This window comes from Alligator mississippiensis, chromosome 3 (genome assembly GCF_030867095.1).
Source record: "Alligator mississippiensis isolate rAllMis1 chromosome 3, rAllMis1, whole genome shotgun sequence".
In the NCBI taxonomy this organism is placed as follows: domain Eukaryota; kingdom Metazoa; phylum Chordata; order Crocodylia; family Alligatoridae; genus Alligator; species Alligator mississippiensis.
The window spans coordinates 67,527,308-67,550,542 of record NC_081826.1 but is presented as its reverse complement, the minus strand read 5'-3'; the positions used below and the strand labels follow the sequence as shown (position 1 = coordinate 67,550,542).

At 42.9% G+C, this 23,235-nt stretch overlaps 2 protein-coding genes across 7 annotated transcripts in view; one reads left to right on the top strand and one right to left on the bottom strand.

Annotated features, from left to right (window-relative positions):
• Positions 1-16,036, top strand: part of CLVS1 (clavesin 1) — a 158,249-nt gene extending 142,213 nt beyond the window's left edge. The window contains exon 5 of the mRNA XM_014606813.3: positions 14,859-16,036. Coding sequence (XP_014462299.1) covers positions 14,859-14,946 — 88 coding nt within the window. The 3' untranslated portion in view covers positions 14,947-16,036. The remainder of the gene's footprint in view (positions 1-14,858) is intronic.
• Positions 16,037-16,071: 35 nt separating this feature from the next.
• The window catches only part of ASPH (aspartate beta-hydroxylase), a 201,499-nt gene continuing 194,335 nt past the window's right edge, over positions 16,072-23,235 (bottom strand). For all 6 annotated transcript variants that reach the window (XM_059724050.1, XM_059724053.1, XM_059724049.1 and 3 more), the window contains one exon: positions 16,072-21,936. In XM_059724050.1, coding sequence (XP_059580033.1) covers positions 21,786-21,936 — 151 coding nt within the window. In that variant the 3' untranslated portion in view covers positions 16,072-21,785. The remainder of the gene's footprint in view (positions 21,937-23,235) is intronic.

Here is a 23,235-nt window from a genome sequence, read left to right as displayed (position 1 = left end):
GCCCCTTTTATCACAAATTATATGAACTTCTGTCCTACCCCATCCATTTGTGCATCTTCATCACACTCCAAAATGGAGGGAAAACTGTTCTTTGCTCCTGAAAGAAACACACTTTTGAGACATGTATAGTGCTCACTATCTTCTCTCCCACCCCTGAGAGGTTGCAAAGCCTGATGGGGAAAAAAATGTTACTCACACTTCATCAGTGGGAAGATTAATTGGCACGAGTTAAAAAGAAACATTTTCCCTGCTTAGTATTTTCTGCCAAAGCAGTGAATAATTGGAAGATGATCAGCCTTGAGGTGCTGGTGAAATGGGAAGGAATTAGAGGGAAATGGGCATATGGGAGGTGAGAAGTAAATTAATAGAGTTGCACAATGCAATCTGATTGATTGGTTACGCCATTTCAGTCCAAAAGGCTTGAAGACTCTCGCTCCTGGAAAACACTAACCCAAACCACAGCCCCACTGTGTTAGAAATATGCTTGTGTGGGCTCCAGCACATCAGGCTTTTAGTGAAATAAAAGAAGGATAAAAAAGGGGAGGCAGTGGATTGGAAAAAGATAGCTTTCAAGGTGAGCATGTCATGATGTGCTGCCAGTCATTGTAACCTAGGAACAGAAGTGGGTTTGAGGGTTTTTAATGGAAAACCAAAAACCTTTTCAAGCATAGCCTTAAGTTCCTGTGAGTTTGTTCATCACTGCTTTACTGCAGCTGTATTCTGATACAACTCTGCTGAAGTAAATGTAGTAAAAGCAGCAGAAAATTAGAGTAAAAGAGTAATGAATCAGGCATGTGTTGTATACTTTGTGGGTGAAGGTTATGTACTCACATTAAAATGACATGGATACATAAAGCCATCTGTTCTCTAGATATTTATGTACATGGCCATACATAATACTGTCATTTGAAAAATATGGCTGACCTATTAGGGAAACAGCAGGGTTTTATTGGCTTTCCAGACTTCAGAATATTTTTACTGTGGAGTGAATCACCACAGTATTTTTCATTGAAGCTTTCAATAGTGAGGGCAAATCTGAGCATTACTCATGCTTCAGGAGTGTGAGGATTTGTTCCTCTTTCCACATTCGGATTTGCTAAGGCTAACTTGTTAGGAAGGCCCATAGTAACTGATTAGCTGGTAAGTATACCTAATTGATTCAGATACAGCTCTCAATCTCAAAAACACAAAAATGCTTAATGCTAGTCAGGAGAACAATAATAATAATAAAAAATCAAACGTCTTTCAAAGCCCAGATGGCCCACTGGGCTAGCACAAGTAAAGCATATTGGTTTTTGTAGCCAAAAGCAGTAGCAAAACTTGGAGTGGGCAAGCAGGACACCAGTCCTGGGTACCAAATTAGGAGGGCTTCCAGAATTTCCCCCACCCCTGGAGAGCCTGTGCCCCAGCAGGAGAAGCAGCACCATGGTCTTGCTTTTCCAGCAGCAGCAGCCCAGTGTAACAACACCACATGGCTGCTGTAGGAGTAACAGCTGGGGAAGACAGACCATACTACAGCAGCAGCAGTAGCAGGACCAAGGACTGTTTTGAGCCTCCAGCATAGCTAACACTCCTCCATCCCCTGCGACTCCCCCAGTCTCAGAACCCCCTCTTCCAATGCTCAGCAGCACCTCCCCACCTGCAACCATCTCTTCAGTTTTCTGCAAGGCTTGCCGAGGAAATAAACCCTGCTTGTTGTGGCTCTGTAGGAGTGTGGCTAGTATCACATTCATCCCCCTTGATTACCTAGCCAGAATGACCAGGTATCCATTTGCAACAGTGGCAGTAGGGATTTGGGGTTTATTTTTTGAGTAAGCAGCAGGTAACACACACTTCTGGATCTGTAGTGAGATGCCTCAACCACTCTTGGCACCAAAAGAATAGTTAGACTGACTATTCCTATGCCTACTATGAAATGCCTACATAAGAGTCGGCAGGCATGGGATCTTACACACAGGTGTAATGTTCACCACGTGGTGCACCCTATTGCCCCCTAAAGAGTCAAAAATCCAGATCAGCCCCACTTCCAGCCTTCCTAAGCCCCAGCACTTTCACTTTCTGATTTGTTGGACAGTTTTACTCTACAGGGAAAAAAAGCTACAAGCTCTGGGATTCAACTGAACTACCCCATAGTTCTATGTGATGGAGTAGTATTCAGAAATGTAAGGTTTGCAAGCAGCAGGTCCATTATGGATGAGCACATGTGCAATGCAATGCAAACTGCAGCTGTCTCTAATGAAAAATATTAGTTCTCAATTTAGTCCCCTCAGTTTAAAGAATTTTGGATTGGATGTTTAGGGGCTTACCTAAACTAGAGCCTTAGTTTGAGCATATTTCAGTAGGAGTGAAGGACATTGCAGGCTGCTGGAGAGGAGCAAGCTGAACTGTCCACCACAATGAAATGTAATCTCTACTTGGTGTTCTGAAAGAGAGTCAATGAGTAAATGTAGAGGCTGAATGTTTCCAATGTATCTCCTTTCTGGGGAAGGCTAGGCAGCCAGATTTTCAAAACATGACATCACTTTAAGACATATCTGTCTTCCCTTAGGTAGGGAAATTACCACATTTAGCTCTATAACTAACCAAGTTATGAATCAAAATATTCATGATGCCAATCAGGCTGGAGAGCTGACCACCTGTGGAATCCCCTATAGCCAGGGCAGGAAGAGTACAAGGCTTGTTACTGTTGAGTACACTGCAAGATACACCCCTTCCCTGTATTTTCCCTGAGACTATTCCCTATAATTAGAGAAGCCAGAGAGCGTAATTAATAGTTCTTGTGGAAGATAGACACCAGTGGTGAGGTAAGGGAAGGGTATATGTATAGTTTAGCTGCTATTGAGAGAATGCAAGAGAACTCTTTTGTTTTTATAAGTGCTACCTATGTGGCACAGTGATGGGCACATTAGAAATGCAGATGTGGGCAGGGAGCCAGTGATAGGAATCATCCATTTGCATTTGATTCTGTAGTGCATACCAGGTACTGAGACACTCACGTATATGTCGCTGCCTTCAGAAACAGGTATGTGTTACCCATGCAAGCCTGATGGGCCATCCAGCCTCTGGAAGACCATTGATTCCTTTTTTATTGTTTTCCGTACATAAACATGGGTGTTTGTCTGTGGGACTGGAAACTGTATCTGAATGTATTTACCAGCTAATCAATTACTCTAGGCCTTTCACACTCAACTTTCTTCTACCTATTACACTGAAAAGCCCAAACAGCAGCAGAGTGCATTTCAAATGGTGGTGTGAGTGGGTGTACAAAAGCATGTGACGCCAAGAAGCAGCTCTAAGCAATGCATGTCTTTACAACTTTCAGCTACTGCTGCTACTACTACTCCTGTTGCTGCAGCTGTCTCATTCAGGAGGCTGGGGATCCTTCCTACTACCTCTCTACTCTCACAGATGCTACTTTATCCCAGTCCCAAGGAAACAAATTGGTGGGAGGCCTTCTGCTGCTATTTCTCCCAGCCACTCCTGCAATTTAATTCTTCTCTCTCAGTGGTCTCCAACCTTTTTGTGGTGAAGATCACTTTTTGGCACCCCAGGATCTACTGCACCCCTGGCCCCCACCTGCCCCACCCCCCTCAGCCCTGCTCCCCACTCCCCTCCCGGGCAAGGTGCCCGGGCTCTGACCCCACTCACCCAGCCCAGCCTGGGCAGCATGGGGCATGGCTCAGCCCAGCCACGTGTCCTAGCACTCCCAATTGTGGAGTCTCTGACAGACTGAAATCGATGGTCATGACTGACCAGTAGATCAAGATCGACTGGTTGGTGACCACTGTTCTACCCCTACATTTTTTTCTTTGTAAAAATGGTTTATCATCATTAAAGCAGATTCACTGACTCCCAAACTAGTTGCAAGAACATGTCAGGTTCAGTGACAAGAGTTTCTTGGGACACGGTGCGATGGCTGGTCAGAGACAGACAGATACATACACCTGCTCCCCAAGAACAGCCAATAATCTGCTGATGAAGGTACTCCATGCTCTGCCTGATTTTCACTCAGGTCTTCTACATCCTAGAAAATAGCACTAACCATCAGGTTGTTGGGTGCTCTTCCCAGGCTGTTGGCTGCCCACTCCACCTCTCCTGTGGAAACGGTTCAAGTTTATGGGACATGAACTTGGCTATCCCATATTCCTGAAGGGAGCCCAATAGATCATTTTCTGGGGAGATACTTCTCTGTCCACTGAAAATAATGAAAGGCCTTAGGGTTTGTTCTAGTGTGGAACAGGAAGAACTTCTGAAATTACAAAAATACTTGAGACAGAAAGATTGTTTTCCACCACACTGTCTCCTACCACCGTTTCCATGTAGATGGCTTGAGCTACTATGTTTCAATATTGAGTGCATTTCCCTCTGTCTAGCAAGAAATTATATATGTCTATACTTCTGCAGCTGTTCCTATTCTATTTTAGCCTGAAGAAAGGCTCCTACCCTATTCTTGTTCCCTTACCATTATTTCTTCCTGATCCCAAGGATGAAGCTCAGATCCCATCAGTGCCACAGAAGTGAGGATGCCATGGGGATCTAGAACAACCAGTGAAGAGAGGCAAGGCTTGCCTCACAGTATCTGCAGAAGCTCTGTGGCAGAGAACCCCATATAAAATAATGCAGCCTAGCATTAATGTAATTGCTTTCCCTTCTCTTTCAGTGTAGAAACCTCCCTTAATAGGAGAGTTGAGGAAGTTTTGACTGGAGTTAGAACCCTTCTGAAATGCTGCTACATCTTCCCCAACCATAGTTTTTCCCTCCACCTTGAATCAACAATCTGCTCACATCACTGAAATAGAGGTAATCACCTCCACACACATACATGCCTATGCTCCATCTTGGGTTTTGAGATACCTTTACTCCAAAGCCACCAGAAAAGCTACTGTGAGATTCATTGGAGAGAAATCATATGACAGTATAATTGCATTTCTCTTTTTTCAGGGAGATCATGCATAATATGGCCTGCATAATCCTTGCATAGTAAAAGCATGATGCTGCCAAAGTGCAAGCAAATTCTGTATGTAACTTCCATTTAGTCCCGTTCTTTAAAGAAGAGATGCACAACCTGTCACAAAGCCACACATGGCTCCTAGACTGCAAAACCTGCTTCACCCTGATCTTTTTATAGTATAAATTGGGTCTTGTCTGCTGGCCTGATGATTATGTACATATTCAGAGAGACTGCAAGATTACAGGTTAGACTCCAGCAACACAGGCTTGCTAGAACCTTTGAACCTTCATTGATTATAGGTGAGCAAAACTGACTGAGTACAGGGAAAGTTTCAAGGCGTTGCTAAGTGGAATATTGCTAATTCTGTAGCACAAGAACAAATACCTTTAACACTATTCTAGAGAAGAATATATCCATTAGATTTAGCACTAACTTCTTCAAAATTCTAGACAATGTGTTAATTTACCACATTAACTGACCCTAAATGGAAACTAAGCAAGTATCTGTTTTAGATTGGTTGATTTTAAGAAAGCAGTATATTATTTTGCTCTGAATACCCTTGTGCTTTTATAGATTTGTGAATTCAGCAATAATGTCAGGTAATTTCATCAGGAACATGATTCATATGTTCTAAATCCAACTGATGTTTGGATGGTGTTAAAGTGGGGTGAGTCACCAGCACTACCTGAAATGGATGTTGGATCATTCAGCCCTACCAACTGAGGGTTTGGAACTTAATGTTCAGTTTCCACAGAAGGTTCATGAATCTCAGTGAGGTTATCAACGGAGGCAGGGAAGTTCTGTAAACATGGTTCTGACAATCATTCAGGATTCCTTTCTTTCCCCAGAACAATGCAAAGTGGATATGGATCTGCCTAGTAAAGTCTACAGCAAAATGTCCATTCTCTTCAGTGGAAACAGATAGAATTCAGTATTTCAGTCCTCTAACCCTCCCTTGACATTACAACAGGCATGTAATAGATGCTGGCACAGAGCTAAGGTTTTCAGCTTAGGCAGTTAATTGTGACCTGCTGCATGCAAAATACTGAGCACACTTTAGCAAGACTGGAATAACACCTATCATAAAGCCTAGCAATAAATACTTTGGAACAAAGCCAGTAGTCTAACATTATAAAAGCCTTAATCTGTCTGGCTGCCTGTCCATAACGCTTTATTTGCACTGTGATTGCCTCACTGAAACAACCAATAAAAGTGCAAATACAGCATTGGGACAAGAGGTGGTGACGTGGTGGAGCACCACCATGATGATGGGAACACGGGGGATAGAGGGGGGGAGGCGAGGCCAGCACAGCTGGCCTGACTCCCCAGCCCTGCTCCCTGGAGGCAGCAACAGTGGAGTGGAGCTGGAGGCAAGACCACTGGAGCTGGCCTCGCTCCTCCCCCTTTGCTTCTTGGAGATGACGGCGGCAGCACGGGGGGGGGGAGCAGGGTCAGGATGCCATGGGGTGGGGGGGCAATGCCACTAGCACTGGCCTTGGCCTGCCCCTCCCTACTTCTGTTGTTGCAGCCTGCAGGGCCGACATGGGTGGGAATGAGCGGGGGGTGCCGTGGCAGTGGGGCGGGGGGCAAAGAGTGGGCCTGGGCTGACACAGTGGCAGTGGGGGGAGGAGTGGGCCTGGGCCCGACACACTTGAAGGGAGGAGCGAGCCTGACAGGGGAAGAGCCAGCCCAACGTGGTGGTGGGGGATGAAGCTGGCCTCCTCTCCACCCTTGGGCCCAGACCCACTTCTCCCCAAAGTTGGCCCTGAATCCACTCCTCCTATCCCCCCACCACTGCCACATCGGCCCAAGCCCACTGCCCCCCACCCCCACTACAGCAGGCTGGCTTCTCCCCACCCTCAAGGCCAGGCCTCCCTCACACCCACCGCATCAGGCCCAGGCCTGCTCTTCCCCTCCTCCTGCTGCCACAGTGGGGAAAGAGGGAGTGGGCCTGGACCCCAAGTGGTAGGAGGGAAGTGGGAAGCAGGCCTGGATGGGGGGTGGAGACATGGGGCTTTGTCCCTGCCTGCTCCCCCCACCATCATTCTTGACGGGCAACTGGCTAGTCCATATGATAAAACCCACTGGCTAGGTACAGTCAGTCAAAACGCCTGAGGCTGAATCGATTCAGTTTTTGTAGGTTAGTCTAAGCTCTCGCAGATTTAATTGAAACAGAATTGAAAAGACATTTACCTTTGAATCAGGAAATGCAACCTCATACCTGCTGTGGCTCAGGCCAGAAGCCAGGGGGTGCTATAGCACAGCTCTCTGGCTGTGTGTTCACTTCCTTTTCCTGCTGCCCCCGAGGTCTCTGGGATTTGCAGTCCAGAATTACAGCAGCAGGACTCTGCAGGGTTGCTCATCACTTCCTCTTCCTGCTTCCAGGTGCCTCTGGGATTTGTGGTCCACAGTTGCAGCCCCCAATAAGTTTGAGCAGGGAAAAAGGTGTTTAACCCTCCTCCCTGTCCCCAAACCCCAGCTGGGGTTTGCTGGTGGGAGCAGTCCCCCCACCCTTGCAGACTGGGCTACATATCTCCAGCCAGGCTTGCACCGCCCTACCCTTCCCTTCCGCCCTCCCCCCCACCATCAGTCAGCCCTCACTGCTCCAGCTAGTGAGCAGAGGGGCAGGGACAGCCCAGGGCTGGAAAGCATGCTGGGAGACTGTGATTTAACTTGAACCAGGAAGGGATCTGGGACAGAAGTTTCATAAACCAGTTTGACCCAAATTAATTAAGTCTGATACTACATTCAGCCATGTTTATCTTAAACAGGTTTCAGCCATTTTGAAACTGGTTTATGTGTACTGAGCTTCTGTTCTGTCACAGGTCTAAACCAGTTTCTGATCACTTAAACCAGTTTACAGGTACCTTCTGTCCCTAGCCACTATCACAGTTAGGGTTCTTGATGCTGGTCTCATTGGGGAGGCTAAGGATTTAAGGGGCATGGAAAAGGAACTGCTGTCCTGATAGAGTGGACACATGGTAGGTAGAGTGACACTTATATTATCACTGCCGCTTCTGCCCCTGGATAAACAGAGGTCTTCATTGCCACATTCACAAGAAGTAAATTTACTAGAGAACAACTGCATGGATAGGAAATATATCGTTTTAACTGAAGTTGATCAAAATGTTCACTAGGAAACATCCACACAATGGCTGGGAACTTGCATAAGTTCTCTTTTTGAACAGAGAAAGCACACTTGGAAAAGGGAAAGCATAAATGCATAAGGGTTGTTGGTTGTGGCCATGTTGGTCTAAGGACATAGGCAGACAAGGCTTTTTGTGTAGATGTGATATTTTTTATTAGACCAACTAAATAGTTGGAAAAATTGTTCTTTGCAAACTTTTGTTTGTGCTGGAAAGCTTGCAAAGAACAATTTTTCTAACCATTTAGTTGGTCTAATAAAAGATATCACATCTACCCAAAGAACCCTGTCTGCCTAAATGCATAAGGGAAGTTGGTCCCTCTGTCATTGTGATACTGGTTCCATGAACTACTCATCCCTCAACTACAATTATCACCTCAATTTCAGCTAGTTCATCCCCCACTACTTCTGAATGTATTTGTATTATTTACCTGTGTTCTGTCCAGGGATCCTGTAAATTTGAAAACATTCAAGCTGTTTTGCAGTATCTGTGATATGACACCCATGCATAATTAACAGATAGGCTATCTGACTACTCTGAGTAAATCAATGAAGTGAGAACATAGCTGCTGCCAAGACTTAAAGCCAGATCCTTAGCTAGTGTAAAATAGTGCAGCTCCATTGAATTCAATTCAGTTGTAGGTCTGTCCCTAGGAATGTTGCCTTCTGTTACAATTCACCATTTGTTGAAATAAAAAAATCCTATTCATACATGGTTAAAATGGCAACTACATAAGTCTTATAAACTGAGCCACAGAATCCACAGTCAGAAATGATGCAAACCATGGCATGAGTTTCCTTACATTTAATTTTACTCTGGTAGAGCTACTTTAACATTTCTCTGCCAATCTGTAAAGGAGTCTAAACAGATTTACTTTACACACATTTGGACTAGAAGATGAAGGCAAGAACAGCCATCATTTGACTGTAATTTACACTTTCTTCTGACTTTTTGGAACACCAGTTAGACAAAAGTAGACATGAACATAGAACAGGTGTAAGCAGGTGAAGGGAATCTAAATTCACCTCTAGTTCCTTACTCTTGCAGCACTTCTGACTTTCTCACTAGCTAAATACATAAACACTGAACATGCATACATATGAACTATACTTGTGCTTTTCATTAAGTAGGACATTCTTAAATATGATGATATCTAAACTGCTCTTGAATTTAATGAGGTTCTTATAAATCATCCACCAAAAGAGCAACATTTCAAACTGCCTACTTCATATTGAAAATCAAGATGGCTAAAACTGGCTTTCACATGTACTGCTCTTAGGCTTTAGGAGCTGTAAGTTACTTAAGCCCCTCAAAATATTTAGGCACCTGACATACTCAGGTATCTAAACATTTTTTTCAGTGAAGAAATCAGATGCCAAAAGACCTTTGAGGATTTGTGTCCCACTTAATTCAGAGGCCATTATGATCCAGTTGCAATGTAGGTTTTGGTCTAGACCAGCTGTGAGGAAGATACTAATTCACTTTCCCATTTGTCAGCACTTTTAAGAACCAAAATTACTCTAGAGGCCTGGACTTAATATTTTAGATTTGGCATACAAAATCCTTAAACTTTCAATCAATTTGTGTACATCTGGAACATCAGGGATTGTGTGCACACATTAGTTATATGAAAACAACTTTGCAGCATAGCCAAGAAAGCAAGTTTTACACTTTTCAAGTAGGCTTTCATTTTATTTGAATTGGCTTTCACAGCCACAGAATATTATCATATGTGACAGGCACAAGAATCTTATATCTAGGCAGCTTATAGTAGATGATGGCAACTCACTGTAATGAGGCAGTTACAGAATATATTTAAAGTATAGTACAGAATATATTTAAAGTATATTTAAAACACCAATAAATTCCACCAATTAATATTATATAACCAAAAGGGCAAACACCTTTTTCCTGGCACTAGTGCCAAAGGTCGTACATTATGAACCAGATTCTCAATGGTATAAAATAACAATATTCATTTCCTAGGAAAATACAGACCACAGATACCTACCAGAACCCATATCCATGAGAAATGTACTTTTGAATTTCACTGAGAATTCACAATCAACAGATGTTTCAGTGTTTCTTTTCTAACTCTTTCCTCTTTTAAACAAAAATAAAAATGAAGACAAAAAAAGCAATGCCCAAACACCTGCAAACAGAAGTCTGTGTTTGGAAAGGGAAAATCTGGACATGAGGGCAGGTTCTTTGTTGTGGTTGCTTATTGTTGCTATCGAGATCAGGAGAGCCATGCTGATTGTTTAAATCAGTACCCTGCCCTTTGGACTAAACTGGATTTATGCATTAGATAGCCCAGGAGCAAGGGCTGAAATGTTTATTTAGGAGAGATGCTAAGCTGATTCTAATGAACACAAAAGGGAAAAATGGAGAGATAATTGCTGTCAGAGCTTTAGACAGCAGATTATACTGAGGTTCAATTCCTTTTTATACTGTTCAGATAGGCTGGGCATTGTAATTGTTTCAAGACAGCGGCCTGGTATTTGGCAATTATGTGCACTGCAATGTATTTTGTGGATTTGCATATTATGACTAGTAAGCCTGTCTATACACATTCAGACTATTTTAATGCTGTCTGAAGGTGGGCAGGGAAGGGGTGAAGGACTAGCTAATGAGTGCAAGATTATATATGCATTAGGACAGTGCTAAATTTTGCCAGGTATTTTGTTTCAAAGCTGTTTCAATGCATTTTGAGCTCAAAACAGCAAAATTAAAATGAAACAAAAGGCTTTGAGACAACTTTGAAATGAAACGAGGGCACTCGAAAAATTTTGAAAGTTTCAAAATGTTTCAAGTTTTGAAGCCAGGCTTACTTGGCTTCAGTGCCGGTTCCAGATGGCAGCCTCCTGTCATTTGGCGCACAGATCTGGGGGCCCACACCCCCAGGAGGGCTGCAGGGCTGTGCCGGACTCCTTCTGGGGGTGCGGGCCCCCAGATCTTCACACTGTATGACAGAAGGCTGCCACTGCTGCCTGGGACCAGCAGCAGCAGCAATCTTCCCCGGCGCTGGGTGCAGGCTGCACCTAGCACCAATCCCAGGCGGCAGCGGCAGCCTCCTCTCATCTGGCACACAGATCTGGGGGTCTGCACCCCTGGAAGGAGTCCAGCATAGCCCTGCAGCCCTCCTGGGGGTGCAGGCCCCCAGATCTGCATGTGGGATGAGAGGAGGCTGCTGCTGGCAAGTGCCATGAGTTTTGCTTTGAACAGTTTGAGGTGGTTTTCCAGAAACCTCTGTACTTAGCTCCTTGAAAGTTTGCAGGCTTCATGCTTTCAGAAGGGTCTACCATCCCTGCAAGTTTCATCTGAATCAGGCAAGAAATGACAAAGTTTTAGGCATTTTCATGATTCCCCATTATAGCCTATAGGCGAAATGTTGACACGTCGAAATAGTTTCAACGAAGCGAAACAGAACAGTGCTTTGAAATGAAACAAAATGAAACACTGTCCCTTTGAAATGGCGAAATGGAAGTTGAAACAAAATGGTGCTGTTTTGCACAGCCCTAATATGCATGAATATGAGTTACAACTCTCCTTCCAGAATGCAGCTGGAGTACTAGCGCTATCTTGAGGACTTATCTGACCTTCCAGTAGATTGAGGGATTCCATTATCACTATCCTGTTATAATTTTCCCTGTACTTATACCAGTTGCCTGAGCTTTTCATGAATTTGTTTCATCATCCGAGGCAAGAATGAGTAATCTGCATCCAAAGTACCTTTGCTTTTGTGATGAAGAGGGCATATTCGCTGTAACATCTAGTTAATCATAGGAGATAGCATCTCACTTACACTGTATTCATAAGGGAAGAACTGCTCTTACAAAACAAGGAAACTATTATGCTGCTAGGCTGAACACTTTTGAATTAGGTACAGAGGCTAAAAAGAAGGTGGGTGGTGGAGTATGGTTACAGGTTACAGCTCGTGAAATCTAGTTCTATATCTCTTGCTCACAACATCACTTTCTCCCAGGAGTTTATACTTATTATTAATCTTTGTAATATTAGCTGATACATGGAACACAGAAGAGGCATGGACTCTAGGCAGAGAACAAAAAGCAAAAATGCCTTGGGCTGCTCAGGTGATGGGATAGCGAAAGAAGCACAATGCACCAAGTCTACCAGGGAGTTCAAGGTTGCAGGCCCATGTGAAAGAAGGCAAGATGATGAGACTGGGAAAGATGCAAAGGGGTGCTTAGGCCTATAACTGCTGAGAATTAGTACTCAAATAGGGAGAAAGAATGAGATTTGAACAGAGATGCCCAGTGGTATCCAGTTGTTAGTAACTGACATTTTTTAAAATTATACTTAGAACAGGATCTACCTATGATATGTCGACAAAATTTATTTTTTTGTAAAAAAAGGCATAAACCTCACTCTTCAGAGGAAGGCACTGATGGAGAGACTATCTTTCCCCTTAGTTTCTCGTCTTTCAATAAAAGTATATTATAGTAGGGGGATTGGAATATTTATAAAAACACAAGCAGGCCTCAGACTTATGACACAATTGGTTCCTGAAAACCACATCGTAAGTCAAAACGTTGTAACTTGGAACCAATTTTCCCATAGGAAACAATATTATAAGAATGGGGGATTGGTTCCTGAACCAAGGCCCGATACCCTGTTTTCATCAAAAATAACCCAGAATTTTTTACTCAATCAATTATAGATGAGTAATATAGCTACATCAATGTATTTATATTGTAAATAGCAATCATATTGATTTGGAAGGACTTATTTGGGGTGACTTGGTTGGACTTTTTGAAGGGTTCTTGGCTGGAGTCTTCTCAGGAGTCTTGGCTGCAGGTTTTTCTGGAGTCTTGTCTGTTTTCTTAAAGAAAGTGTCCACAGAAGTTTGGACAGATGTTCTCCAGGGAGATGGATGATACAGCAAACTTGTTCGCTGGCATGGCGTGGCATCAGATCAAGCATTGTAAAGTCTAAACTGACGTCAGAAAGTTGAAACAGGGTTTCAATTTATAAACTTTGCAACTCAAAACGCTGTAAGTTGAGGACTGCCTGTATATAGAAAGAAAATAGAAGGTTATGTGTGTTCTTATTCAAATATGTCTTGCATCAATTTCTGAACTCAAAAATCAAATGTTTGGCCATTTCTATATTAAGATGATCTGATATAGATTTCTTATATCAAATTAAGGTGAATTGTATACAGTGGAAATATATTTCTTTTGCAAAACTTAACACAATAGCTTCACAGTAAGGATCCAGTTTCTATAAATTAGCAAATCTGGAATGTAACTTTGGGGTTTGTTGCTTTTGTTGTTTGTATTTGTTTTTTGTGCAAGTTTAGAACTTAGAGATAGAGAGTTAGAAACCTGAGGAACTGAGTAATGTATTCACAGTCATGGTATTCAACCCTGATCAAGATGCATCTGCTGTTGATAGTAGTCTATTATAGACTGAAGTAACTATTCTAATGAATAAACAAATGGTATTTTATCCAGTGAGACAGCTAGTGTTCAAACAAGTTATTGCAACTACAAGACCAGGACCTAGAAATATGAAGTGCAGCGTAATGAACTGGCAATAATCCTGGGTAACGTTATTAAGGATCACATTACTGATTAGCATGTAAATACTTTGGATTTATGATGCAAAAATCTAGAACTTTTGTTTCCAAATTATACCTTTTATTAGACCAACTGAGAAATTGCAACAACAAAAAAATCTTTTTCTGCAAGCTTTCAGGCTTATATGCCCTTCATCAGGCTCAGGGAAGGTTTAAGATGGTAAAAAGTCCCCATATGTAGGAAACGAACTTCATTTTTGCACAGAGGAAGCAGAAACTGAAAAACTGTCCCTCTGGGTCAACAAGAGTCTCTTTGTGAGCTTGCTCTTTGTTGTGTAGATCAAGCAGGATTTCTTACATATGGGGACTTTTTACCATCTTGAACTTTCCTTGAGCCTGATGAAGTGTACATATGAGCCCAACATCTTGCAGAAAAAGATTTTTACTTTTTTTTGCAATTTCTCAATTGATCTAATCATTTTGGAACCAAAAGTTCTAGATTTTTGCATTTCTTTTTGTCTCAGAACAAAATGGCTACTACATACATCCCTAATAAGGTGAATGCACATCAGAAAGCGCACTAGCTTAGCTGGTACCTTACTGCGCCTATTACTGGTGAGATCAAGGATTTATTGGGCATGGAACATGAGCTCGCCTTCTGATATAAACTGGCACAAACTGGGAGTCAGGAACTGCAGAGTTCTTATTTTGTTTCTGATTCCCTGTGTGGCCTTGGACAAGACACAGAAGTTCCTTCCTACAGTCCTCTACCAGGATTATCTTACTTACCAAACTCCAGGTGCTTTGTGAAAATGAGTTCGGTCTCAGACTTGCACGCATCCAGGCACACCAGTAACTTACCTAACATGAGTAGGTCCATGAAGTGTTATAGGGTCCAGGTCTTATGGCCTTGTCCAAAAAGACACTAAACATCTACAGCCTTACCTCAGGTGGAGGTCTTTAGCTTGGATATACAGCATGTTGTACGTAATTGTTAAATATTTAAAACATGGAACAATTTAAATCTTTTAAGAAACAAATTGTATTTCTATAACACATATGTTTTCCAATTTTTTTATTTGAAATGATTTTTAGTTAAAAAACAAATACCTATGCATTGTTTTGAACATAATAAAAATGTAGACATGACAGGATTATGATAAAACAAGGGAATTATATTAATATCTCTAACCTATTATTTGTGCAATTTTGTTTTTAGGTCTCAGTCGGTGGTGGAAGCTGGCACGTTGAAACATGAGGATCAAAGTGAAAATGAAAACACTCAACCACTATTGGCTCTGGAATGAGACCTAAGCACTAACACAAACATTGCCAGACTTCAGCGGTACCAGAAACCTACAAGCACACAATATGCTTCACACACACACACACACACACACACACACACACACACACACACACACACACACACGTTCTGCTTGAAAACAGGTCCTCCATTTTTTCAGACCAAGTAAAGATTGTCACCAGCCATCTGTCTGAGCGGCCAAAGCTGAACAAAGACTGAACATTTTCTTTTGGCACAGGATGCTAACTAAGAGAAAACAAGGAGTCTGATTGTCAACAAAGAGTTCTTCTTTTCTTTTTTATCCTTCCTTTGATTTATGGCATAAAAAAGACTGAAAAGCGAGGGACTAAATTCTTTGTTTGAACAGAAAAGGATGTGCCGGTGGAGGTTCCTCTGAATCATTATGCCAAGATGCTCTTCAGTTTTAGTAAAACAAAGTTTAGATTAAGTGCATTTTAAAGCAAAGCATCTTGAAGTTAAAACTGTGCAGCAAAATTATCAGATTTAATGTAGTTTGTCATCCTGAGGTAACTGCATCTCTAATACCCTAAAATTTGACTGAGGTTTTTTTCCTTAAACAAATCATCACCAGCATAATGTCATTCAACACTACACTATGACATCTCATCATCCTGGCTGCTTGCAGGGTTCACTTATTTCAGTACCCTCCAAAAATTATTCTTAACTTTTGAAGCCCTTATACAACTGTCAGCTATATGTAATGGAGCTGTGTGGGCAGCAGACACACACAATTTGAAAGGCAATTATTTAATTTTAACGATGTGTTTTTCCACAGGCAACGCTACAGCCTGTTAGCTGCGTGCGCGTGGGGAGGTAACTCATTGGAAACAGTCACCGGTGATTAATGGTTCAATCCAGATTGTTTCATTTAGGTCACTACAGCAAAGGAAAGCTCTGAAGAGTGATTTAACCCTCTTTCCTCCTGCAATCAGTTAAGGATGCAGCCAGAGGGGGTGTGCTGACTACAGATGTGGGCTGTGGTTAAAATGGAAAACTGAAATGCCAAAGATCAGTTTGTTATTTCTCTATTTGCTCTACTTGCAAACAGAATCTCATCGCTGCATTAAAATGGAAATAGTTACAATAAAAAGATAAACAAAAACACTTAACATTTGTGTAGTGACTTTATTTCCTTAGAGTTTTTTTACAATTTTTTATAGTGCCTTTTACCTTCCAATCAGTCACCCCTTGCTGACATTTTTTAAAACAAGTGCTTCATGTGCATATGTCAAAGATAGTAGTGTAAACGATATACATAATATGAGATGACAGTGTGAAACATAACATGGTTTTTGGTATTCCTTGGGAAAGGCCACCCTGAATGCATAAACTGAAGTGATGATATAGTTTATAATTGAACACAGTCAGACTATAGTGAATGACAAAAGAATGGGTTACCTCTAGCCATTACAAACCTCGCCAGAATACATGTCTACCAGGTATATTATCAAAATCTGTAATTATATTACAGAATAATTGCTGAACGAATGTAATTCCTTTGTGTGTTTTTTTTTCCATCAGCAGTTTGCCATCAACTGGGGCTTGCTCTGTAAGATAGTAAGTGATCCTCCTAGGCATAGAGCACTCTTTGCAAGGTGATACTGTAGGAATGTGTAGGGACAAATACCACACATTAATATACATTGCATGATTGAGCTCTCCTATTTTGGGGTTTCCATCCTCCCCTTAGCCCCCTCCCCCATTAAATTCTAAGTAATGTAACACAGCTTACCTCCAGTGACTTCAACAGGGTTATGGCATTTATACTAGTTAAGGATCTATCACACATAATTTGGCACATACACAGGATGTGGTGGTCACTCTGGATTCTCTTTGCCTGGATATATGATAGCTATAAACAGGAAAAAAAATCCAGCTTCTACTAATAGGACTTCTACTATGGTTTAAACATTAGACAACACTGCCCTTCTCTGGCACACTCCCTCTAAAGCTGAAGGACAAGACTTAATCTCTTAGGCTAAGTACAGACAGTCAAAAAGCCAGAGGCAGAATTCATAGATTCAGTTTTCACAGGTTTCTCTAAACTGCACAGATTTATCAGATAACAAACTGAACTGACATTCAGTTTTCAGTTGGGAAATGCAGACGGAGGCCTGCATGGACCCAGACCAGAAGGCAGGGGGTGCTAGGGCGTACCTCCCAGCTTTCCCCCATGAAGGAAAGAGCCTCCCTCCTGGTGCTGGCTCCCCCCCTTCTGCCCCCCCACCTCAGGCATGTGGGATACCTCCAGTCCTGGTCTGCTCAGCTGCGCAGAGAGTAATTCTACCCTGCGGGGCAAGGCTGGCATGAGTCCCTGATGCACAGGGGAGAGGGGGAAAGGCACCCCCCTCCTGGGGCTGGCCCCCAGCCCAGCATCTTACCACGTTGGGGGAGCCCTGAGCTGTGCTGGGGGCGTGATTGCCCCCACACATCTGAGCCAGTGTGAATCTCTAATGTGCAGGGGGGAAGGGGAAACAAAGCCCCCCACCCTGGTTTCAGGCCCCAAACTGGGGTCTTCCCAGTTGGAGGGGCTGGGCCTCGGGAGGGTTTCTTGCCCCCTTCCTGCCTGGCTGGGTTGGCTCCATAGAAAGAAGGATTGGGCCCCACCACCCGGCACAAGCCATTAGCCCTTCTGGCATGTTTTGTTGTCTGCTGCTGGTGTGGGGCTTCATCGGGATATGCCAAGCAGCCCAGGGTCCTTCCGCTGAGCAATGGGGCCCAATCCTTCCTTCTATGGAGTTCACTCATTCCCACTGCCCTGTGTAAGACCCCCGAGTTACCTGGTGCATCCTGATGGAGCCCAGCACCAGCAGCAGCTAGCAAGACCCAAACAAAGCTTGTGCTGGGCAGTGAGGCCCCATCTTTCTTTCTATCAAGCTGGCCCACATGGACAGGGAGGAGGAACTCCATGGGGCCCAGCCCATCCCAGCTGGGAAAACCCTAGCTGGGGGTGCTGAGATGCAGATGGGGGGCTTTGTTCCTCCCTCCCCACTGTGCATTAGTGACTCGCGGCAGCCTGGCCACAGAGGGGGCAGGAATTGCCCTTGCAGCTGGGCAGACCAGGGCAAACCCCCTGGGGTTTCCCCCAGGTGGACAGACACCGGATTTGGGGGCCAGCTGAGAGGGGGGGGCCCTTTCCTCCTTCCCACAGCAGGTCAGTTACTTCAGTCAGCCTGTCCTGGGAGGAGGAGGCAACTCTCACAGACCGTGGCTCGGGGGCGGGGCTGGGGCAGGCTTGGGGGCGGGGCTCGAGGGGGGTTCCCCTGCTTTCCACCCCACCGTATCCCACTACCCTGCGGGGCTGACAGGCGCAGTCAGGGGAGCAGAGGCTTTGCTGCCTCAGCTCTGTGACAGCCGTGTGGTGGGGCTGGCCACAGCTCAGCCGGACCAGACAGCACAGGCAAGGTTAGCCCACCTGCCCTGCAAGAGGGGCTAGTGAAGGGCCCCAGTGCATCTTGGGATGCTGGGGGACTGGGACATAACTTGAGTTGGGAGGGGATCTGGGACAGTAGTTCCTCAGATCAGTTAACCTAAATCAGTTAAGTCTGATCCTACATTGATCCAGGTTTATTTTAAACCAGGTTTGGCCATTTTGAAACAGGTTTATATGCACTGAACTTCTATTCTGTGACAGGTTTAAACTGTAACAAACTGTTTGAGAGAGCAGATTTAAGTTAGGTATCAGGAAGAACTTCTTCACGGTAAGGGTGGCCAAAATTTGGAATGGGATCCCAAGGGAGGTGGTGCTCTCCCCTATCTTGGGGGTCTTTAAAAGGAGACTGACAAGCACCTGGCTGGGGTCATCTGACTCCAGCACTCTTTCCTGCCCAGAGTTGGACTCGATCTGTTGAGATCCCTTCCGACCCTAATATCTGTGAATCTATGGTTTTCAATCACTTATACTGGTTTATGTGTAACTTCTGTCCCTAGCCTTAAGGAAGATATCTGTTATTGGAATAAAAGCATTTTCATTTGATCTTTTCATTTATTCATTTGTTTCAGGTCAGTAGACTTTTCCAGTTCAGAAAGGCTCTGAATTAGGCTGAAGTATCTGTTTATAATCCAGAAAGCCTGAAAATGGTGCAGCATTTATTCACAGTACAATTTTTACTGGTTCCTGCACATGCCTTTTAATGTATGAAGCTATTCCAACAGCCCCATCAAACAGAAGCCCCTAAAGCATGGAATGGAGTCAGGGCTGAAGGAGCCCGTCAGGTTTTAGATGCATGCTATGCTTCCATATACTATTTAATGAGCAGCAATACCCCTGTGTGTCCATGTTTTGGCTAGATGGCTTTAATCAATTTGTTAATCATAATCTCAAAAGATAAGGTTTCATCTTCCAGAGAAAATTAAGAGAAATACTATATGAACAGTAATGGAACACTCTGAGCTCAAAAAAAAAAGAAAAAGATGGCAAGGGCTTTCTCAAATTAAAATTAAGAAACTGTTACGTCTTCACTGGAACATAGGTATTAATTCTTAGCTCTGGAAACTGCAATGTAATTTAAAGTCAATTAAAAATATTCTTTGAAGGAAACATATTTGGTTCCAAGATAAACACTTCTGGATGCCTCCTTTATAAATTATTTTCATCATTTGTCTTTTTTGATCCTTTTACTGTATTATGAAATATAGCATATTCAAATAGTTAGATGGACTGGTTTCTATTGATATGCCCAGTGATAATGAGTACCTCATATCTAAACTGCTTTTATATATAATTCTAACAAATCCTTTCAAAGAAGCATTTTTACATTTCAAAATGTGAAACAAACGTAATTATATTAAGTTTCACTGATGACTGGCCTAAGTACTGTGAACACCTTATAGATATGGGTTATACTGTTTTGTCTTCTTTTTGTCTTCTCTGATTTAGAGAACATAGAAAAGCTTTTTTGGACCATAACTATCCAGGCAGGACTGAATCTGGATCAGAACATGATAATCAGATTTTTCTAATGCAAAAGGAAATAGTACATACCTCCAACAATTGTTATGCAATTCATGCCACAAGTCATTTTTCATTATGTTTTATGGCATGACAAGATCTAACTATTTAATAAAACAGAAAGTTTGAAAGGCTCTTAATTTATGGAAATACACAGTTATTTTATAAATGTTGCTATTTTAGGCTATTGTATAGCATATGAAATATAGGCATGTGGTTCTTAGATACCGTAATGTAAGACACCTTAGTAACATAACACATTCATAAGTTTAGCATATTAACAACACTTTCCAAGCCAAGAATGGAAGAGGATAACATTGCCTATGTTTCTGCACATCATTTTGTACTGCCTTATGATTATCCCTAGTGCTCCCTTGCCTTGCTATTCTATCTAAGCACCCTTGCATCAGTCTTAACAGCTTACTGGTACTTGCAGATGACTGGACAGAAAATCCTGATGAAATTCATGAAGTAAATTCTTCATCTTGATCATCCTCTTCCATTTTACCTTTTCAGTACTCCTAGATACTAATGGCAGGTGTAGGACCCTGTGTTCCCCTGTATGGCAGTGCAAAGAAGAAGAGTAAGTTCCCTACCATGACACCTCATAAGATTCTTTTGGGAAATAAGGCCTTTTCACCTCATAATAAACAGAACAAATACAGAGTACACTGAAAATTAAGTTAATACATTTTTTAAACAATTGCACTTTTTTTTGGTCTTTTCATTCCCACAGGATCAGAGATTTATATTAGAGCGTGGTCTTCTGCTTCTACTTCAGGGAACATTATTTCCATTCTATCTGGGTTCTTATTTGGAAGAAAGGCCAGTCAGGTCAATCTCAAAAAGAGTCCTTGGAAGGAGCTGCATCCTGCTCTTCCTGGACAGAAGATGGTTGTCATGATGCAGAGGGATTTCATGTGACAGAGAACAACAGTTAATATCCATATGACTCTGAAAGCTGTTGAGCACTGACAACTCTCATTTTAGTCAACAGGTGACTGTCACAAATGCCCATCACCCTAGGACTGTACTGAAGAGAGGCTATTTCACTTCAGAAAACAAAACTGATCTAATTATCAGTCTTATACTCTATTAACTAAAAATTAAATAATGTAAGTTACTAATAGCATTTTCAGAAGGCAGAAGAAGGCCATACATAGCAAAAATAAGGTCTGGACAAAAAAAATTCCTCCATCTGCTAATAGCTGGAGATGCACTTATTATACATGTTCTTTTGAAAAAAAATAGTGGTTCATAAAAGCAAGTGATCCGTGTGTAGTTATGCTAGAAAAATACAATTATTCATGTAGAAAAATACAAAACAAACCTATTGATTCACATTACCTGCATATAGTATCAGCTTTAGATGTGTCTAGTTGCTTTATACCTTAAACATCTACTATTCAAAACTGTACGATAGATTTTCAAGGTTAGTTGCACATATTTATGCACCTAATTATCAGGTAAAAAACATATACAGTCCAGATACTTGTGCATAAACATGGCAAATGAGGTGCCTGGCTGCATATACATGAACATGCAATAGTTTCTGTACACATAATTTTGGCATGGAACATGTGCCTGCATATTCTTCATTTTGAAAATCTAGAACTAAATCTTTTTGGCTAACAAGAATCAGTATTTCTGTACCTGCAGCCTAAAAGCAAAAAGATCAGATCAGTGCTACATCAGTATGAAATAGAAATAGGAATTTTTTAAAGCTGAGTCCACAATGATTGTGAAGCAATTGCTTCTTATCTTTCAACTATTAGAAGGATGACATTTGCCTTAGTACCAGGCAAATTAATGCTGTATATACTCTAAAAGGTTAAACTTGATGTGGTTTTTGCATGAGAAATCACTGCTTAAATGGCAGGAAGGGTACGTCTCTGTTGTGGTGTTAACTCAGGGTGCCATACGTCCACAATGAATATCAGCCGATAATCTTCTGCATCCTGCCACACTTCATGTTCAAAAGAGTCATCAAAGATGAGAACCTTCCCTTCTTCCCAGGTTCTGTAATGGGGGAAAAAGCATCTTTTAGTATGGATTTTGAGTCTCCTAGAGTGGCAATTATCTGGGCATATTATCTATTCTGGAGATGATGATCTAAACATGGAGAAGGTTTAATCAGCATGTGTTGTGCCATCAGGAATATAGTGCTTAAGGAGAGATTAGAGTCCTGTATCACAGCTCTGCATGAAACCATCTATAAAATGTTCAGTCTGATGCAGCTTCATATTACTGAGTAACAATACTTATTCTCTCAATGTGCATGCATGCATACATACTGTACGTGTAGCTACACACCACACCCTGAGACATGCATCCTGTCTGTTATTTTTATGTATTTAGTATCTGTGCATAGGAGGCTGTAACACGGGGTTTCCTCAGGGACAGTCTACAAATGGCCTGCCCACCTGTTTCTGGGCCAACTGCCTACCTCCTTTCCTGCCATACCTTGATGATCTATAATTAAGATCTTAGATAAGCGGGAGGCTGCCCATTTCTTGCCCTGATGCCAGGGGGCGCTATCTGTGGCTCTGTTCCTCCCCTACACCGCAGCCCAAGCCTCACAGATGGCATCCACAGATTATAATGTCACTGGCCCCACAGTGGGCCCCAGAATCCTCCAATCTGGACCCCAACCAGATCCGTCCAATCTGGTGGCCTAACTCTGCCCTCATTCTGGGCTGTCTGGCTCCCTGAACTCTTTCCTCTCTCGGGAGTGGTCCCCCCAGGACCTTTGGCCACACAGGCCCTGGCCTCACCTCCAAGGCCAGTCAGAAACCCCAGGCCCTCAGCTCTGGGCATCCCCCATGGTGGGCCCCTGGCCCTTTTGACCGTTCTGGCCCTTTTGACCATTTTGGTCCTGGCCTCATCATTGACCAGTTGTGGGTGTTTTGAGTCAGGCCTCTGAGCCTCTAGCCCACTCTCTCTCCTGGGTCCACCTTCTTGGCCCTACTAAGTGTAACCCACCCAGTTGTGGGAGCTAGGGTTATTAAGGCGCCCCAACCTGCCTTTCACTGGGGTGGTCACTGGCCTGGTATTTCCTGGAGGCTCCTGCGCCACTGGAAGACCCACCAGGCCACCTACTCCTGGCAGGGTGCAGTTTTAGGTCATGCCCAAGACCAGGAGCCTCCAAACCATCCCCTACAGATCCTGCCCTTACCTCCAGGATATTGCATTGGTGTATACTGCATACACCAATCTGCATCACCTTGCAGCCAGGTGATGTTACTGCCTGCCTGCCAGCAGCGAACTGCTCTGTTTATATAGGCGGCCAGAGATCTAAAATGGCCACCAAAATCAACC